General features: G+C 48.5%; 1 protein-coding gene across 1 annotated transcript; it reads right to left on the reverse strand.

The window, feature by feature from the left end:
• Window positions 1-275: 275 nt before the first annotated feature.
• On the reverse strand, window positions 276-19,906 carry kcnn3 (potassium intermediate/small conductance calcium-activated channel, subfamily N, member 3). Its single transcript, XM_023806297.2, has 9 exons — window positions 17,686-19,906; window positions 12,970-13,065; window positions 8,384-8,680; window positions 7,593-7,714; window positions 7,236-7,377; window positions 4,449-4,559; window positions 2,850-2,977; window positions 2,672-2,741; window positions 276-1,975 (listed from the first exon to the last, which is right to left on the reverse strand). The coding sequence occupies exons 1-9, from the start codon at window positions 18,754-18,756 to the stop codon at window positions 1,730-1,732; spliced, it is 2,283 nt and encodes a 760-aa protein (XP_023662065.1). The 5' UTR covers window positions 18,757-19,906; the 3' UTR covers window positions 276-1,729.
• Between the last annotated feature and the right edge of the window lie 458 nt (window positions 19,907-20,364).

Consider the following 20,364-nt stretch of genomic DNA (forward strand, 5'->3'; position numbering starts at 1 on the left):
AACGCGTACATTCATGTGGAGCATAAAAAAAATCACATTTCTTGGCTATACAAGAGATCTAATTTGTATCATATTGCAAATGTAGTTACTTAATTAAATTACATGGTATTACATTTATAATGACGTAGATGAATTATATATATTATTTATAGATATATAGCCTATTTTTATATAGTTATATGTAGGCCTATTGTTTATATAACAGAATACGAACTGGCTGACAAGAGAGCTTGTGGGTTTTAATCTTACAAAGCACTGGCACACAAAGACAGAGATGTTATATAGATATATACTTTATTAATTATCTCTGGTAAAATAAAATTACAAAATAATTTCACCCTCAAACAATCCTCTCCTCAATCCTTAAAGTCATTGTGAGTTATTAATACATGTATCATAATTTTAATTACGAATGAGAATAATACTATAGTTTCATAATCATAAATATCTGCTATAACTGCGGTAGTAATATCTTAATGGTAAAAAACTCAGCAATACAAAGCTAGATTTTAGTGACAGTACAATATTCCAAGCGGGTGTAATTCAGTTTTCCGGCCACAGAATGTCGCTAAAAGACAGTTTTTAAAATGGTCTCCGTATAATGGGGTCAGAAGCAAAAATAGTGTCTCTAATATTCCAGCACGCCATTATAATGTTTCTTGTCGTATTTATCTTTTATTCCCGTTTCCCAGGTTTATACTTCTTGGCATCCAAGCATGTCTCACTTTCGCTTTATTTCCGTTTCATAATTTGCTTGTCTTTCTCTTCAGTAGGTTTGTTCATTTAATTGTCCTTCTGATCATGCTGCCGGTAAAAATGGCAGTCCACATTGCACTTCCAAAAAATCCTTTTTCTCTCCAAGTCACCAGGGAAAGGCATGTAAGTGTCCAATCTTCCCTCCTCTCCTCCCTGATTTACGTATTCTACCTTTCTTTGTAGAGTCCATTTTAGTCACTGAGAGAGCACTTTGGTAGCAAAGATAGACCTAGAGAAAGTGTGTGTGTTCGCGCGTGAGTGTGTGTGTTTGTCTGTCTATCTGTAGGGCTTAAAGGTCTACATTTACGTAAACGGTGAGTACGTATCGTCTGTGCAGGCATGGACAACATGCAATATGGCTGTTTTCTCTCTTGGGTATATGCATGACTTACAGATACCGAATCGATTTGTCTGAGCTCTGTTCGGTGGCGAGGCGTAGCGCTGCCTAGCGCGTGTATCCGCTAGCCGCGCGGACTGATCCTGTGCGCGTGGGGTACGCCGTCTGCCTGTTCTCACGCGACGCAAACGCAGCGTCGCCTTTTAGGTCAGTGTGTCCGTCCTGCAGGCTGTGAATGTATAGTGTCCCGTGAAGTGGTTAAAATTCTTATTAAAGGGATGTTCATCAGAGCACAATTAGCAATTAGTAAGAAAACACATGGTAAGGATAAAAAGTCACTGTCATTAATTCCTGATACAGAGGGAGAGAATATTCTGGTAATTAGTGCAGACTCGTTTAAAGTATTCAGTATCCATGTAATTATTTCTGTGGTAACGGCGCCGCCCCTCCGCCACCCCCGCCATTTATTCAAGTCGTCCTCTTCACATTCATTTCATTTTTGTTTCCCACCACTGCTCTCCATCCGCTGCCTTTCCGCTCACCAGGTCTTTCTTGCCTGGGGGGGGGGTGTCGCTCTTACCGTGCCTTCTCCCTCCCTCACCGGCATTCTCCTGGGCTCCCCCCCACCTCTCTCGCTCAGCAGCTGGAGGAGCTGGTGTTGGGGCTGCCCTCAGTGTGAGCCGCAGCCTTGCCGTCCCGGTCGCGCAGCAGGTGCAGCAGAGCCGCGTGCTGAGCCGTCAGCGTGGCCGACAGGTGGGCGGGCAGGGCGCTGAAGCCGGCCGTCAGCTGCTCCACCCGCTGCTCCAGGCTCTGCATCTGTCGCTCCAGGTCCTCGCTCCGGTCGTTCAGCTCCGACATCAGCTCGTACATCACGCTCTGCATCTGCGGGAAATGGGAAGGACATGATGGGAGGGTGAGAGGGACAGCAGGTACGATGGGGGGAATCTGAAGCGCAAGCAGGGGTGGAATAAAGCCCAGAGCTTCACAGATCCATAATGATATGCAGCAGAGATGCACATTACTGCGAGCGCCATGCTGGAAATGGCTTTCCAAAGACATCACGTCCCTAACATGGCCAGAGCCAGCCTTCATTATATGCTGTTACTTGATTTTTTTTTATTTTATTTTTTTTGAAAGATGGGACACAGTCAAGCCACCGTTTACATGTTGACACATCCATTCTCTCAGCACCACCCTCCCCATCTCCCTCTCTGTCTCTCTCCCTCGCCGTCGTCCCTGACTTAACACTTGTTCCGGTTGCTAGGCGACGCAAAGCCACGGAAACAAACGGGTTAGCATGGAAACAGGAGTGCCAGGATATATTTGGTATGAGGGGTGGGCAAAGGTATGTGTCACTGTGAATTATGACACAGTGGGATGTGTGTTTCAGTCTTGCACGGCACAGGATATTTGTGTGACCATGATGTCACAGAGAATGACACCCGTCCTCCCCAGTCTTTTTTTGGTGAGCGTGTATGAGCACGTGCAGGCATGTAGGAGTACCCCCGATGAAAACGCCATACCACAGGGCGCCCCCAGCAGGTCGGCCAGGCTGGTGCGCCGTCAACGGCGCCTCACCTTGGAGAGGTCCACCAGCGTGTTGGCCTGATCGCTGAGCTTCCTCTGCTCCATCTTCACGCTGCGCAGTCTGTGGAGGAGCAGCAGGGACATTATGAGTGCGGGCAGGAGTCGGGTTAAACACTCGACCAATCAGAACACAAAAGGGGCGTGTCAGTGGGTGGGGCCAGCAGCTCACTGGTGGATGGCCTGCAGGAACTTGCGCTGATGCTTGCGCACTCTGGAGTGGTCGATCTTCTTCATGAGCTTGGTGTGCTTGTAGATGAGCCAGGTCTCTCTTAGCACGTTGGCTGCCGCGTTCTTTATCTGGAAGTGGGTGGGCGGAGAGGAGTTGGTGAATTAGGGAACCCCCCTTCACTTGTACACCGTGGCTTAAGTACACACTTATATATGCATGTAGATTTAGACCAGTAATTTCATTAAATACTAACAGTATCATGCATATAGCACCTCAGCCTCTTATTTTATAACCCCCCCCCCCCGAAGAAGCCAGTATAATGAAGTCTACAGGCTTGCATAAGCCCCCTGTTTAATGTGAACAGGGGAGGCAGACAAACCCTGGATGCTGTAGCGCCTACAGAAAATTTCAGCTGGGGGGACCATCAGGGGCCAGCTTATTCATGGGGGGGGGGGGGGGGCGTGGTGCACTGTGTCCCTTCTATGGTCTCACTTACAAAATAAAAAAACCCATATTTCGTTTTTATTATTTTGATGTGCGGTGGCCACCCCCTCAGTCCGCCCCTGCCTGGATGGTCCCCCCCTTAGCCGCAGGGAGGCTGTGCACCAGTGAGGAGCCGGAAGCCTGGTGGGACGGGGTCCTGTGCCATAGGGTAACAGGGGCAGGCACCTTAAAAAAGCCAGTGCAGGGAAACAACCCCAGGGGGGTGGCTGATGCAAGCCTTTATGTGTGGAGTCCTTCTTGACCCATGACACGGGGACAACGACGGCCTGGACTCGACTGAAAACAGGGGATTTGAAGGGGTATGAATGTGTGGTGTCTGCACAGCTGTTCACGGTACAAAGAGATCTGCCTAAATATGAAATCGAACAGCCAACAGTACAATTGGTGTTAACTGTAATATTTCCTGATATATTGCACCTGAAATTATATTCATTTAATAAGATAATGCTATGGAAGAGTGTGTATCACGCGGCCTCTTACTGAAAAACTATTTGGTGAGTAATTACAGTATGTTAATCCAGAATCATATTTTACCCTGTTGGGTGAAATAAGAGTTGCACTAATTTTAGTTTCATTCATTATTCCTCAGACCTGCTCACATCCTCTGCAGAGGCTTCAGTAGATTTCAGAAAGTAGCTTCACCTCAAAGCAAATGCGAGGCAAGAGGAGGCCGAGCCAACCGTGTGAAGCCCTTCGACACCAAGAGAATCAAGTTCCTAATGTGTCACGAGTGCATCTCCGTTCCCTCGAGGCTCTGCTGGAAAACCAGGCCTTTTAATTGATCATTTATCCGTGCTGAATGTATCGATCACCCTCCGCTCCTGCGAGTAACTGTATAGCACGGACACTGGCTACATATTTGATAGTTGGAGCTATTTTTGAAGCGCTGGTCTTTCAGTTGCATGAAAAATTGAAAGGGAGAGAACATGTAAACAACGCCACCACCCGTAGTACATCCTTTTCAGGGTTTTTCACAGTGGACCACAGCGATTGCTGCTAGAGCGCGACACACTTTTTGCGGCTTGGTCATGCCGCATGACACACAGGACAGCTGGTCCAAAGTCGTCTCTTTAGTGAAAACATAGGCTTTCCTACCCTTTTGGTCAGCTGGGTGTCCATCATGAAGTTGTGGACGTGCTTCTCGGCCTTGGTCAGCTCCAGCTTCCTGGCCACCACGGCAACCACCAGCGCTGTACAGCCTGCCCCCTAGGGGTGCGACAGGAAACCCAGTGGGTTGCAGGCAGCAGGACAGGAAAACAAATGGGCTGTTTAAATGGCCAGAGTAGTCCATTACAGCACAGACTGAAAAACACGGTATTAGGCTATATGCACAGTACGCTTCATTAATACAGGCGAGTTAGAGGTGAAGAGGATATGGAGCACATTACTGACTAAAACAACAGGGCTGCCGTCAGCAGGTGAAAGAAAGGGATCAGGTTCCTAAGAAACAAATACATAACAACAGAAGCATTATTGTAACAAGCATATAACAACAGAAGCATTATTGTAACAAACAAACATAACAAAAGTATTATTGTAATAAACAAATATAACAACAAAAGCATTACTGGAATAAGTATATAATAAAAGATGCATTATTGTAACAAACATAACGATAAAAGCATTATTGTAAATATACTGTGGGATAGTATGAACATATTAGAAAGAACTCCTGTCATAAATAAAGAAATCCTGTCAGGAGCTGGACCTCAGATACACTGTTCAGTAAGAGCTTTTGGGTGTAAAATATGGTGCAAAAAATAGTGTACAGAAAGCTCTCCGGGAGTGAAAGTGTGCGTTACACCTAGTTTATGGGGTGTTCTGCAGCCATACGTATGAACTGCAGGATTTTACACTGGTGGTGAGTAAGACATTTATTGAAGAGTGCTGTCATTACGATAACACGCCTCACTGATGATGCTTTTACTCACTTATTGTTCATGGTATGTAAGTCTCCGTTAAAACATTAGCACATACTGAGTTTGTCATGGATCACATTTTCCTGCCACTGAACTGTCATAAAACATAGCAAGAAAAGCAAAACCTAAATGCCAAAATGTGTAAAATTTATGTGTTAAATTGATGTCATAAATTTTCCTCGTTCTTGGAAAATTGCAGAATATATTACAGGACATTAAAATGTCAGTTCTCTGTAATGATAAACAGAATATTTCAGGTAAGCGGTTTGTAAGGTGTTAAATGTTAATATTCATGAAGGATACAGACAGCTTCTTTCAGTCACACATAATCCCCCCCCCCCAGGGGCCCTGGCCCCCCTGCCACCACCCCCCTGCCACCTGCCAGGCCCAATACACCCCTCAGGGTACCTTCAATGGTATATTCCAACAGAGTTGGCCTTCAACGTTGTCATGGTAACGAGTCTGCGAATTCTACCTATAGAAAGTCATTACAATCAGTTTCACAGTTAGAAAAAAAACTTCATCCTCCCCTCACTCATTTTTCCTTTCCTGTACTTTATCTCGCCCCTGCTGCCCTCTAAGTCCCCCTCCAAATAGCATGCTAAGGAGGAATAAGCAGGAATACCGAAAACCAGACAAAACAAAGTCTACGCTTCCCTGTCTTCCTTGCTCTCTTTCACAGTGTGTCTGCGTCTGTGTTACGCACCGACTGTGTGTGTGCATGCACTTGTATGTGTGTGCGTGTGTGTGTGTGTGTGTGCGTGTGTGTGTGTGCGGGTGGGAGTCTGCCTGACGGCTCGTGTGCCAGTCAGTGTGTGGGAGTCCGTCTGCGTGACAGCATGCGTCCATTTTCACCGCAGAGCATGCACCCCCCCCCCCCATGTACGAGTGTGTTCCTCCTCCCGCTAACATGTGAGGGACAGAGTGGGCGCCTGCCAGGCTGAGCTGCCACGCAGGGACGGGCAGGGCGTCACCGAGGCGTAGAGCAGAAACAGAGCGGAAAAGGATGAATGAAAAGAGGGAGAGGAGAGAGAACTCCTCCCTGCATCTCCTCTGAGCACATACATACAGGTGTGGCCACTGTAAGGGGCTACGCGGTTTAGGGAGGGACACAGGGGGACACAGAGACATTCACAGAGACAGCTGGACATGTCCCCTCAGTGGACACAGCCCCTCCCAGAAAAGAACAGGCAGACAGAGAAACAGTGAGACAACGAGGAATTCTCAGGTTTGACATGGAGGTTTAAAAACAGCAGCCATTACACTCATAGGAATTAGTGTAAACTGACAGGTGGCGGGAGGGAACTCACTGTGGGCAGAGATGCCCAGCTCTACTGTGGTGTAATCTGCTGTAATGGGCAGCAGTAATGGAGAAGGGCAAGACAGACGCAAGTGTGGGGGGACGGGCAAGGGTGGGGGCAGAGGGGGGCCGCTGGGTAATGATGCGGACGCAAGCACCTCAGGAGTGCCTGCATCGGGGTGGGGGGGGAGCACTCAGGATGATGAAAAAGGGGTCTGGCGATTAGATTATGCTCACGCCAGGCATGCAGAGAGCCGGGCCACAGCTTGGCTCAGATGCGGCATTGACTGCGATGCCACGCGGTGATGTAATCGATCAGGTGGGGAAAGCACGGAAACGGGGGGGGGGGGGTTGTGAGGCAGCGCCGCCGTCCTTCACAGTGGGAGGCAAAAAAGAAAGGAAATCACTACAGAAGGGAGAAGAGCGAGGATGAAGGAGCTGGGCGATGGGGGGGGGGGAGACAGACATCAGTGCAGGGGCAGCGGCAGCGATAACAGCCACCAAGGTCACGACCTTGGCTGATTTCATCCATGACTTTCTTTCAAAGCCATTCAAAGCCCCTCTGCTGGTCTCACTCTTTTCGAGGCGAATCGCACTTCTCGCCCCTCCAAGTGCAGAGCAGACACACTAAGCGCCCCTGCCGGTCAGGTGACCGGGCCATACCATGATGCCGGTGAGCAGGCACACGCCTTTGCCGCAGTAGGTGTGTGGCACCATGTCTCCGTAGCCGATCGACAGGAAGGTAATGGAGATGAGCCACATGGCCCCCAGGAAGTTGCTGGTCACATCTTGGGCATCATGGTATCTAAAATAACATCAGAAAGCAGGAGTGAAGGCGGGAGATTTGGAGCTGCATGTATCTCCTGTCTACGGTTTCCTGAGGTTATCGACCCGCTCCTACTCTCATCTTACGTGTCTCCTTGTGGGCTAGGACTCCAGAAAGGGACACGGCAGCGGCGTGTCCTCCATCTCTCCCTCCCCCCCCCCCCATCTGTGCCCCTCCCCCTTCACCTCCTTCACCTCTCGCAGACGCGCACGGTCCACGCGGCGATGATCCACAGGGAGATGCTGAAGACTAGCAGCACAGTGCCTGGGCAGATGGTCATCAGAGTCTTCATCACAAAGCGTGTGTTGAAGTGCACCTGTGAGTCCACAGGAGAATAAAGGCAGGTTTATCTCACCATCAATCGCAGGAAGTCCTCAAAGCCACGGGAAGGAGACCAACTGGAGGAAACGTCCAGAAGGACTCTGAGGCCTGGACGCCACCCATAACTGCCCTACCTGTTAGCGCTCTGCTGGCAGATGGCGGCCAAGGAACAAATGCCTTCAAATGCGAAGGGAGCCAAGCTATTGTCATGGTGCCAGTGTCCCTGCCTCTAAGCGGCCTCACCGAAGCGAGGCGGCTTCCAGGCCCACAGAGGGTTGCGATACCAGCCTCCTGCTTCATGAGGGGTCTGTGTGCAGACCCTCGATTGAGACTCTATTGCTCTCCAAAGGTAAAACACTGTAACTGGATATTTGATCATAATCGATGACCAAAATTGGGTCTCTTTGGTTCTATGATTTTATCTGGTGACAAACATCAACTGTGCCCTGTTTTGTAGGGCACACTATCATTTAACTACCTAGTACACACTTGGGTGGACAGTCAAAAAACTTTCAAGGGCTCTCTCTCAGTTTCAGTGTTGCTGTAGCTCCTGTGTTTCGCCTTTGTGGGGCAGTATAGTTACGTGTCATGTACTGGTATGCTTAGCCTGGGACCAGCCGGTCAGTGTGTGTGTGCTGTCAGGGTGGGCGAGCGGCCCACTGACCTTGTTGAGGGCCCCGATACTGCGGGATGAGGCATCGGTGAAGAGCTTGCTGTGTAGCAGCATGACGCGGGCGATGAGGTAGAGCCGCAGGAACATGGGCACCGACAGCACCATGTCCACGTCTGCCTCAGCCACCGACGGCGTGTAGGAGAAAGCCAGCCGCGCGTGCCAGTGGAAGCGGAAGTCCCCGGGAACGGGGTGCACGGCCGACACCAGCAGCTCCAGGGCGATCAGCAGCACGCGCTCCATCGTCATGGCGATGCGCCAGTCGTCTGCCCCATTGTCGATGACGAAGAGCTGGGCAGGAGGACAAGGGGGAAAGTTAAGATCCCGCTGAGTGAGAGGCACAGGGGTGTTTCTCAATGACACCGGCAGGCTGGAGGGACAAGATAATTAGCCCCGGTCTTCCCCACAGGAAGTACATGGCGCTAATATCATTCCTGGCAGAACGCGTGTAGCGCGACAAGCAAAACAACAGGGGGTTAAAGTGACAGCACTGTGGCCACAGTGTGCAGCACTGTATGTGCATGTCAGTGCGTGGAGTATAATGCAATTTTTTTAGATGTATAGTGCAGTAGTATGCTGTGGTATACAGCAGAAATTCCAGAGTATGGTAGTATACTCTCTTAAGCAGAAAAAACAGAGTGGTAGCATAATCTTTGTTTGCTTAGCAGAAATAACTGAGTGTGGTAGTATTATGCATTTGTTTGTTTAGCAGAAATAGCAGAGTGTGGCAGTATACTCTACTTGAAATTTCACAGTGGGATACTGTCCGTCTAGCTGAAATAACAGACTGTGGTGATATACTTGGTTTGTTTAGCAAAAATAACAGAGTGTGGTTGTATGATCTATTTGTTTGTTGAGCAAGATTGTCAAAACATGGCAATTTACCTAAAATATAACTGCTCAGTGGGATATGGGATACTCTCTATCCAACTAAAATATCAGAGTGTGGTAGTATGATCTATGTTTGTTTAGTAGAAATACCAGAGTGTGGTAGTATGATATATGTTTGTTTAGCAGAAATAGCAGAGTGTGGTAGTATTATCTATGTTTGTTTAGCAGAAATAGCAGAGTGTGGTAGTATTTTCTATGTTTGTTTAGCAGAAATAGCAGAGTCTGGTAGCATGATCTATGTTTGTTTAGCAGAAATAGCAGAGTGTGGTAGCATGATCTATGTTTGTTTAGTAGAAATAGCAGAGTCTGGTAGCATGATCTATGTTTGTTTAGCAGAAATAGCAGAGTGTGGTAGTATTATCTATGTTTATTTAGCAGAAATAGCAGAGTCTGATAGCATGATCTATGTTTGTTTAGCAGAAATAGCAGAGTGTGGTAGCATGATCTATGTTTGTTTAGTAGAAATAGCAGAGTGTGGTAGCATGATCTATGTTTGTTTAGTAGAAATAGCAGAGTGTGGTAGCATGATCTATGTTTGTTTAGTAGAAATAGCAGAGTGTGGTAGCATGATCTATGTTTGTTTAGTAGAAATAGCAGAGTGTGGTAGCATGATCTATGTTTGTTTAGTAGAAATAGCAGAGTGTGGTAGTATGATATATGTATACATACATGCAGAAATAGAGTGTGGTAGCACTGGCTGTGATATCAGGGTGTGACGATATACTCTATTTATTTGTTTTGCAGAAATGTCAGAGTGTGGCGTCATACTCTAATTTGTTCAACTAAAATTCCTAACCAGAGCCACTCACACTGTTTGTTTACTGAGCAGATGCTTTGATCTAAAGTAAATCCCACTGGCTTGGGGTTTCCCAAAGATTTATCTGTGGATTAACTGAAGCAAGTCAGATTTAGCTGCCTGCTAATGGATAATGGAGTCAATGGGTAAATTCGTGCATAAATGGTACCATAATACTCTACTGAAGCTGCTCTTCATGTTATTCTCTAATACAGCCATCATTGTTTTTATAGTGCATGTGTGTTTGCGGATGGAAAGCCCGCACTGCCGTATGGTCCACGCCGTGTATACGTGTGTAGTCTGTGTGCAGCCATGTGTGTATTATGTGTCAGCTAGTGAGTGTGTGTTTTTTATTTTTTGCCGGTGCTGCCTCGTCATGGTGACTGTTGCCAAGGCGACAACATCAAAGACCAGCAAAGCTTAATTAGGGTCTCCAGCAAGAGAGGTCCCCAGCTAGTGAGTGAGACAGCCAGGGGAGGGGGGGATTCGGTAACATATATATATATATATATATATGTGGATGTATACGGTGCAGGTGTATTGTTGTCTGTCCCTGTTTTTCAGATGCATGGCTGCACTTTTCAGGCTGTGGGGATTTTCCTATTTACCACAGTCACTGTTCCTGTCATCGGCAAGTAAATGTAACACCACAGCACTGGTCTACGTGCCTCTGAAGTCATAACAATGCCAGACCTGCAGGCTGAATTGGCTTTCCCTGCCCATAAATGACATGCAACGCAATTGAGAAACAAAGACGCCTCGATCTTCACCGACGTAAGGAAACGGTTGTCATTCTCTCGCAACCCCAATCTTTCTCTTCTTCTGTCCCTTTCCCCTCCCACCACCTCCATCTCTCCTTTTGCCTTCTCTTTCCTCTCCCTTTTTATCTCAGCACCCCCTCCCCACCCCGCCCTGCTACGTCCATCCCTCCCCAGTTAAATCACCCCGAGAACATGGTAAATAATTAAATTCCATTAGGAAACGTAATCTGTCACTCGGGGTTGGTTTAACACAGCTGCTCATACATGCCAGAGCCCCCCGCCTCCCCCCCACGAGTCACTCCATCACTGCAGAATGGGGACGAGTGCTGGGGAGGGAGAGAGAGCGAGAGCGAGAGCGAGAGAGAGAGAGAGAGAGAGAGAGAGAGAGAGATTGAGAGAGAGCACAGGGGGTAGAGAAGACAGAAAGTCCAGGAGGGAAGAAAGAAGGGAAGCGGTTTGAAAAGTGAAGCCTGCCCAGCGCGGACTGGGAGGCTGCCGCTGCCAGCAGGACGAGGAGGCTGGGGCACCGGCTGATGGCCAGGCAGTGCAGTCGGCAGCGGCCACTAATCGCATTTGTGCTAAATGCTAATTAGCCTGTGTGCTAAATGCTAATTAGCCTGTTGACAATGTGAAAGCTGGAAAGCCACGGATCCAGTTCCTGTAGTTTGCAGCAGGCTGGGAGGGTCCAGTCTGGTACAGACATCAGTGGGGGGGGGGGGGGGGGGGGGGGGGCTGTTAAGTATCAAGGATGGGCAGACACCTGGAGTGGCCTCATTCCACACAACAAGGGGGCACTATGGTTACCTACGGTGGTGGATCAGCACAAGGGGGTGTTTGGCATGTGAACGTGCGGCGTCTTGAGGCTGAGGGTTTCACAACCTCGTAAGCTGGAGTCTTGCACACAATCACACATAAACACAGGCACACACACACCAGTGAGCCCCCCTAATGGAGTGTGACCCTCAAAGGGCAAAAATGCTGACCTATTTAACAAAAAACAAGTGGCAGGGAGACAAACGTGACAATGGAGAATCAACTAGCAGACTCCCAGAGATGCATGGGGGGTGGGGGGGGGGAGCGAGATGGAAAGTGCCGGGTGTTCCCGAGCAAGTCGGAGGGAGATGAGGGGAAGCAGACAGACAGGGAGGGAGAGAACACAGCGACGGCGAGAGAGGGAGACAGAGGGAGACGTGAGGGGGGTATAATCAGAGAGAGAGAGGGAGAGAGAGAGGGAGAGAGAGAGGGATGAATCAAGGTAAACAGAGAGACACAGAAATAGGACGGGAAGCAGCATTGCAATGTCAGGATCCTGCAAGACCCAAACAGAGAATAAGTGCCACAGAGTTTCACGCTTCATAAATTATCCAGCCGATAGAGATCTGATAAAGATGCTAGAGAAGTTGGATCCCCAGTTATTTAAAAGACCAATTGTGTAACTCCCCCCCCCCCCCCAAACTTCATTTAATGAACAGGAATTAAATCTGGGAGATTAACGGCGGGCCAGTTTTATCTCTCCCCCCACTTGTTTCTCATTCCCTCCTTGAGTCTGCGGGCCTGATGCAGCACACCATGTCCCTCCCCGGGAATGATGGGAATGGTCAGGGCGGGGGGCGAGGCCCGTGGGGGCCAGACAGCATCGCAAAGTCACCAGGTTCACACTGTCATGGACAGGGTGTCCTGGCAGCTCAGCTGTGTGTGTGTGTGTGTGTGCATGTGTGTGTGTGCATGTCTGTGTATATGTGTGTTAGCGTGTGTGTGCGTGATTGTGCGTGGGTGTGCATGTGTGTGCATCTGTGTGTGTGCATGCGTGTTTGTGCATGTCTGTGTATATATGTGTTAGTGTATGTGTGCATGACTGTGCGTGGGTGTGCATGTGTGTGCTAGTGTGTGTGCCAGAGTGTGTGCATGTGTGTGTGTGTGTGTGTGTGTGTGTGTGTGGTAGCCCTGCTTGGGAACAGCCCGTAATGAAATTCCCTGGATACTGTATCACTGTGCCATGGGCTCTGACATCACTGCACACATTCAAAAAGATTCCCAGAGCAGCCGTCCCCTGGGAAGAGCGCCAGGCCGACCACAGCGGGGATCTTACTGGTGACGACATGTCTGGGAGGTGGGGGGGGGGGGGGTGGTACCTGTACTTCACGGGCATGGTAGGCGATGATAAGGCCCAGCAGGATCACTGTCGAAAGGCTGATGAGACACTTCAGGGCCAAGGAGTACATGGAGCTCTGTGAGAGAAAACACACACACACACACACACGCACATGTCAGCTCTGCACCGTCTCCCACAGCTCCCACATCCACACTAACAATTCCCTTTTACATCCTGGTCTCCCAGCTTCCAAAGCCAACTCCCATCTCTGTTCCCATTAGACATTCCTGTCCTGTTTGCAAACCAGGTTTATTAACCCTAACCCTAACTAACAATAACCCAAACTCATCCCACAGATGGTGATGAAAAACTTCATTCATTCAAGGTTATGACGGGGAGTTAACCTTGAGAGAGTAAAGTCACTCTCTAATTTGCATAGAACTATTCAAAAAGGAAGATCCTCTGATTACAGGTTCAAGCACATTTAAAAAAAAAGGAAATTATCATTTATTCCACTAATCGCCTAAATCTGAAGCCATTTTCACACCCTGGTGCCCCCATAGACTCCATAGATACATACCCTGCCTCAGTCTGTCATATAACCCCATTCATTCTGTGCTTCTGTTACACCATCCATTCATATACATATGGATGTCTTAGGCTTATATAGCAATTTATCTTTCGCCAGTAAGTGCATATTTGCTCTGAAATATCATTAACATAAGAATATGTAATGCAATAAACGGAGGCGAGAATTTCTTCAGTTCTCTAAAAGGTTACTGATATCTTACTGGAAGGCTAGATGCACAAGGCTTTGGTTCCCAAACCTCTCCTCAGGGGCACCGCAGCCATTCGTATTCCTTAAATCTCACCACCGGCCCACTTAATTAATTAACCGAATCAGTTTAGAAACTTCATGAGGTGCTGCTTAGCTAAACAAGCTGTAGTAGTGGTAGAATTCTGTCAAAATTTGGGCAAACTGGATGGAAACCGCAAATATTGTGGTGATCTGAGGAGGGGGTTTGAAGTGGTGTGATGACACACTTTGACAGACATAAAAATCATAGTTTCACACCAGCATAAACATAATTTAGACATATTTTTTATGTGGCAGCCTAAGACTTGTGCATAGATCTGTGTGTGTATACACACACACACACACACACACACGTTCAAGATCCCTCCCCTGATGAAAGCCTGGTTGAACAGGTTGACCAATTTATGATAGTTGACCGGTTTAAGGTTTGTTTTCACATGATGGTTTGATGGTTTAGCTGGTCATAACAGATTATGATGGTCATTCTAGCTCATTTAGCTGGCCATCATGACCAGCTGGTGACCCACCCAGGTAAATCATCAAAGAGCCACACGAGCTGGGACATGACCATTTAAGGCCATCCAAGACTGGCTAAACAGCTAGAACTGGCTATTAGCGTATGCTGCGTTTTAGCTGTGTGTGTATATATATATATATGTAGGTCCTGATCCCGCTCAGCATGCTGCCCTCACATACACTCTGTTACCCCCCAGGGCAGTTAGGGCACCTCGCGTTGCCATGTCCTGCTTGCCTTCTTAGTGTTAAGCAGGAATATTATAGGTGCTGGCCTAAGGTCATGGGGAGTGGATTTAACCCTGCTGTCCTGAGTTACACCTAAAGCTCTCCAGCTTTGGCATGGATGTGGGGGCTGGATGACGCCACGTCCACCTAAACCTGCATCTGCTGATTGTTCTGGAAATTCCACCGCACAATAAGTATCCTTCCTGTGTAGAGAAAGGCCAAAAATCTGCAGAGTGGCAGACGCGCCCCTGAGTTAGCCTGTGCCCCTGAGTTAGCCTGTGCCCCTGAGTTAGCCTGCATGCCCTTGACTTAGCCTGGGTGCCCATAAGTTTGCTTGCACATCCCTGAGTTAGCCTTAGCACCCCTAAGTTAGCCTGCAAGCCCTTCAGTTAGCCTGCACCCCTGAGTTAGCCTACACACCCCTGTGTTGGTCTGCAAGCCCCTGAGTTTCCCTGCGCAGGAGTTAGCCTGCAAGCCTCTGAGTTAGCCTCACACCCCTTAGTTAGCCTGTGTGCCCCTGAGTTAGTCTGCGCGCCCCAGAGTTAACCTGTGTGCCCCTGAGTTAGCCTGCACACCCCTGACAGAGCCTGTGTGCCCCTGAGCTAGCCTGTGTGTCTCTGAGTTCTCCTGCACACCCCTGAGTTAGTCTGTGCACCTTGGAGATAGCCTGTGTGCCCCTGAGGTAGCCTGTGCATCCTTGAGTTAGCCTGTGTGCTCTTGAGTTTTCTTGTGCCCCTCTGTTAGCCTGTGTGCTGCTGAGTTAGCCTGTGTGCCCCTGAGACAGCCTGTGTGCCCCTGTGCATGCCCACGCCTTAATGACTTATTTGCCAGTGTTACTTTTCAAAATTTGTCTTGTTCACTCTCTGGGCCCCTCCAGTTTGGCACAATCAGTCTCTGGGTGAAAGGGGTTCTATACACACTGCTACAAGTCACACACTCAATTACATGCTGACCTGGGACATTATGGCCCCCGACAGCTGCTTACATAATGAGGCAACAGACCACAGGAGAAAAGGCACCACTGTCCGCAGAGAGACAGACAAAGAGACACTGTGCTGTGTTAGGGTTAGGCTTATGGCTCATGTGTGTGAGCCACCCAAAGGTCAACAGGTAACTGTCAGTCCCCTCAGCTTAATCCAGACAGCTTTCTAAATACAGCAAAGTCCTTGCCAGTACATAGCTAGAGTTGTAAATAGAGAATATGGCTGACACCTCTAAGAATCTGCCCAATCCCAAGGGACCATTCAGCCTGCCGACTCTCCGGTGAAAGACGAAGTGCCACACTGTCAGCTGACGTTCCCCCTCGAGGTGGGGGTGAAGTGTGCAACAGATGCACATTCCTGTGCATGAGACATGCGAGCCCACAGGTCACTCCGGTGTTGCCGACGCCCCATGTGACCAGCGGCTCTGAGAATGACTTATCAATCGGGTGACTTTTGAGATCCAGCGTTGCCGGGTTCGGATGTTGGAAGAGCGCTGATCAACACAGAGAGCGGGGCAGGCGAGAGCGGCATGACGAAACTAAGCAGCGCCTGACTGAACATTGAGCGAGAACGACGAGAATCTGTGAGACACGGGGGCTACGCGGAAAGCCCCTCTTTTAACTCAGACACAGAGGGACACTGCCGTGTCTTTCATCCCTCTTTACTTTCCATCCCTCTGTCAGTCGCTCCCTCCTTTTCTCCACATACCTCAGTTCAGTTCGCTATTTCGGGAAGACGTGCATGTGCTGCGTTGGTGTGAATGAACCAGAGATGTCCCATGGTACAGCAGCTGAACACGCTGTAAATATAGAGCCGTGTGGGGAGCACGCACACGCCACACCATTTCCACACGCTGCTCAAGGACTTGCAACGACAAGTGAAAAAAATGTGAATGGGGGCAGAGTGACAGTGTGCTTTTGGCCCGACCTCTCAGAAACAGCTGACACTCTTATTGGGTGTGCGACGTGCGAGTCTCACATGTGTGTGCCTCTGTATGTGATGGCGATTTGAGGAGTGGGCTCAACTGCCCGCCAGTGAGCAACAATTTAGACAGCAGCCCAACAGCACAACATCCTCTGCAGAAACGATCCCCCTCCTTAGCTGTGAGTCCGTGGCTTCAGCCCAGCCTGTGTTCAGCTTCATTTATTAGGTGGAACAATCTGGCATCAACTAAAAACATAAGGACCTCAACCTGGAGATTTAAAGAGCTAATACTTGCTCGTATGTTAATACTGGGATGAGCAATTGTGATGTTTCGATAAATTCACCTTTACTATAGAATTTCAGGCTATAATCGACTGCAGCAATCACAAAATCCAACTAAACACTGCTATTTATTTCTTTAATTATTGTGTATTTTGTTTTTCAATGCTTGACTTACTCTGATTTTCAAACCAAAATGAGAGAGATTTTATTTGCCCTTTGAAATCTCTTTCTTTCATTTCTTTTCAGTCTCTCGTTTTTTTTTTTTTTCAAATAACACTCCCCCGGTTTGCCGCCCACTGAAATAACAGTTGAGCTCAGCGAGAGAGAGGGAGAGAGAGATATACAGGCACAAACACAGCATCGATATTCATATCTAGGAAAAAAAAGAGAAGGAGACAAAATTTCCCTTCAGGAAGGCAGGTTGAAAAATAAGTCAAAACAGAAGGAGACCAAAATGTCAGAGACGGCCTGTTGGTACATGCAGTACTGCTTCACCCATAATGCCACAATCACATTAACCCACGTACGATAACACACCGTTTGGCTAAATGCTCCTTACCGTCCGGCATTAAAACCCTGATTTGGTTACTGCCTCTGATTCTCGAGAAACAAGGCTGACTGGCCCCTCGACCACAGCGGCCTGCTTAAACTAGTAAAGCATCACGCTGATGATCTCAAACTGTGCACCTCACATTCACATTCATGAAGGCCCATATGTGTCCTTCCTGGAATTGGTCTTGGTGCCACTCATAGACCCAACGAAGCGTTTCAATTAAAGACACAATCACGTTGACAGATGCCTCGCGATTGCCTGTCAATAATCCCGCCCCAAAGGTGGCTCTCGGTGTGACATGCATGCTTATTGCTGCCAGATACCGATCCCTCAACGCCCGTCAAAGCACTCAACCGCCAATTGAATCTCCTTCACGTTGAATTGGGTTAGACCGATGCATTCCACGCTGAAGGGCCCTTCAGACATCAACAAACAGCTCAGACGCACGCAGCTCACCTTGCTGTAGACCCCCCAGGATAACTCAGTCTCGATGACCATGACCACGATTCCAAACATCCCGAAGATGAGGGCATAGTCGCTCAACCTCTTCCTCTTCTCAAACAGAGCCCGCCTGTGGCCTAGCTTGTACCCAATGTTCTGGTTCTTGCGTTTTGGGGCCTTGGAGAGCCCAGAGCCCCTGGCTCGCTCGCTGCCCCCACGGCTGTGGCCTGTGCTGCCGCCCCCACCGGTACTTCCCAGTGCCCCCCGGCTCTCGGACAGGGCATGGTTCTGGTGGTAAATGGACATCTGGTTGGAGGCAGTGTCAAATTCGTACCCGTACGGTGAGTCCTCTTTGGAAGAGATGACGATCTCAGGGGGGTTCTGGGCCTGGACCAGGGCATGTGTTGGAGGCACTGGGGCCGAGTCGCGCTCCCTGTCCCGTGCGGTGGTGCCCCCTCCTTCTTTGGTGTCGCTGCCACTGTCGGACTCAATTAGGTTCCTTCGGGAGGCGCTCAGGCGGCTCAATGGCTTCATCACGCCACCGGTGTACTTACAAGAGCTCATGGCAATTTCAGTGAAGGGGTTGCTGTCTCGCCGGTGCACCAGGGGGCTAGCCTGCCTGTGCTTGGACCCCCTGTCCCTGTCCCTGTCCCGGTCTCGGTCCCGGTCTCGGTCCCGGTCCCGGTCTCTGTCCCGCTCTCGTTCTGAGGATGGTGAGTGTGACGAGTAGAAGAGGGCATTGTAGACAGGTGAGTTGTCCCCACTTAGGCTGTGTTGGCTGCCCAGGCAAGAGGACAGGGGTGTACTAGTGGGATGCAGGGCATTGGGGATGGCGGGGGGAAGCTGCTGGCCAGAAACCAGGGGCAGCTTGGGGAGGGCGGCTGGCGGGAGGTTGGGGGTAGTGGGCGATGGCGTGTTGCTGAGTCGGTCCATTGTGGTGCTGCCCGTGTGGTTGGAGTGGTTGGCCCCGGGGTAGCTGCCAGCCACAGGCGAGTGGGCGAGGCCGCTCGGAGGACCGGCCAGCCGCTGCTCCTCTTCCTCACTTCCCGTGAGGAGGGCCAGGTTCAGAGAGGGCGGGGGTTCCATGGCAGAGCGCCACAGGGGTTTCCAGTGGTCGTTTGGCTCTCTGGGGGTGTGGAAGTGGAGGGAGCAGCCACAGCAAAGGGCCACGGAGGGAGGGGGGAGGATTTAACTGTGCGGGAATGAGACAGAGGGGAGGTGGAAGGAGAAAGAACGAGAAGGAGGCTGGAGGGAGAGATGGAGGGACGGCTGGGGAGGATTTGGAAGGGGTCGTTGGAAGGGAGTGGGGGAATGGGGTTGGTTGAAAGTGGAGAGGGGGAGAAAGGGATGTGGGATCTGTACAGGTCTGAAAGGAGAGAAGTGTTCACGTTTTACATCTTCATGTAAAAACTGTCAAAGCACTCCCTACTTTTTCAGCCCTCACTCACACTCACATACACAGACACAGCCACACACACAAAATAAACCTGTATTGTATATTTAAATATGCTATTATTGTACACTATAATTTACATGATATTTGAATTTATCGAGACATGAAGTGATAATTATGCTGTAATTTGTATGATTATTATTTTTATTAAATATTTTTGTTTTGACGTTTCCTTTCCGTCAAATTGTGGCGAGAATCCTCTCAGATTTTTATTCCTCTGCCCGTTTCTGTCGCTCTTTTGCAAACACCCTCCTCACCGTCTTTCCTACCTCCCCTCTCTCCGTTTTCTTTCCCAGTTCAGTTGTTGATTCAAACGTAAGGCAAAAATATTCCACAGCACTTTTTCTTTTTCATGTTGTCACAGCCATCCCATCGTTCATATTCCGATGCCTTCCTCTTCGACAGGTTGTCTCTTGGAATATAAAACAGTATTTTTCTACCAAATTTCCGACTCCCTCGAATCTTGCCTCGTCTCACTCAACAGTATTTTTCAGTGGTATGTGTTTCTTCTTTTCTATTCCATCTTCCATACTAAACGCGAAATTTGATATTATCCCGTTGTTTTACCCAAATCAAAGTGTGGTAAAATATCTTATTTGTTTTGTGTTATTATGATAGTTCAGTTATTATTAATATAAACACGAGTATTGTCATTCAAATACAAAATGTTAAAAAAACTACAAAAATAATACAATTATCGTAGAAATGTAAAAATGATAGATGTTTTCTCCTAATCATAGCCTCTCTCCTGTCGTCCGCTCACTCAGTGCTTCTCGCTACCTCCTTTGCGAGCGCAACTTCTCTCCTGCCCGTCCGCTTTCCCCGCCCACTCCCCTCCTCTTCTGCACTCCCATTGGCTAAGCTGCCCGAAGGAAATAAATAAGCATAAAAAAACTATAAAGAAAATTTATCTAATCAAAAATCCTCGCTTCCCTTGCTTCTTTCCCTTCCGCTGTGGTTATTCTGTAATTAATGCTCAGTCATTATCACCGAATATTAAGCTGCCTAATGCTGGCGATTTGGCTGTTGTATTTTTGGTACTCATATATTAAACTATCGATTACATTACATACCCAGAGTTATTCTGTTAATAGCAGAACAAATACTTAAGTAGCAGTTTCTTGTTTTAATAATTTAATTAAAAGGTTTGTCGTTTACTTGTTTCCGTACGGGAGAACCTAGTATGCTTAATTAATGTAAATATATATAACTTCTGAAATTATACCTTTTTGCCCAGCGAA

The sequence above is a fragment of the Paramormyrops kingsleyae genome, chromosome 9 (genome assembly GCF_048594095.1).
Source record: "Paramormyrops kingsleyae isolate MSU_618 chromosome 9, PKINGS_0.4, whole genome shotgun sequence".
NCBI classification, from domain to species: domain Eukaryota; kingdom Metazoa; phylum Chordata; class Actinopteri; order Osteoglossiformes; family Mormyridae; genus Paramormyrops; species Paramormyrops kingsleyae.

Excerpts from the sequence above, each read along its gene's own strand:
- kcnn3 (XM_023806297.2), bottom strand. The coding sequence starts at position 18,756 with ATGGAACCCCCGCCCTCTCTGAACCTGGCCCTCCTCACGGGAAGTGAG. Across the intron at positions 2,978-4,448 it reads ACACCCAGCTGACCAAAAGG|ATAAAGAACGCGGCAGCCAA; the intron begins GTAGGAAAGCCT and ends ACCCACTTCCAG. Across the intron at positions 2,742-2,849 it reads TTCCTGCAGGCCATCCACCA|ACTGCGCAGCGTGAAGATGG; the intron begins GTGAGCTGCTGG and ends GCTCCTCCACAG.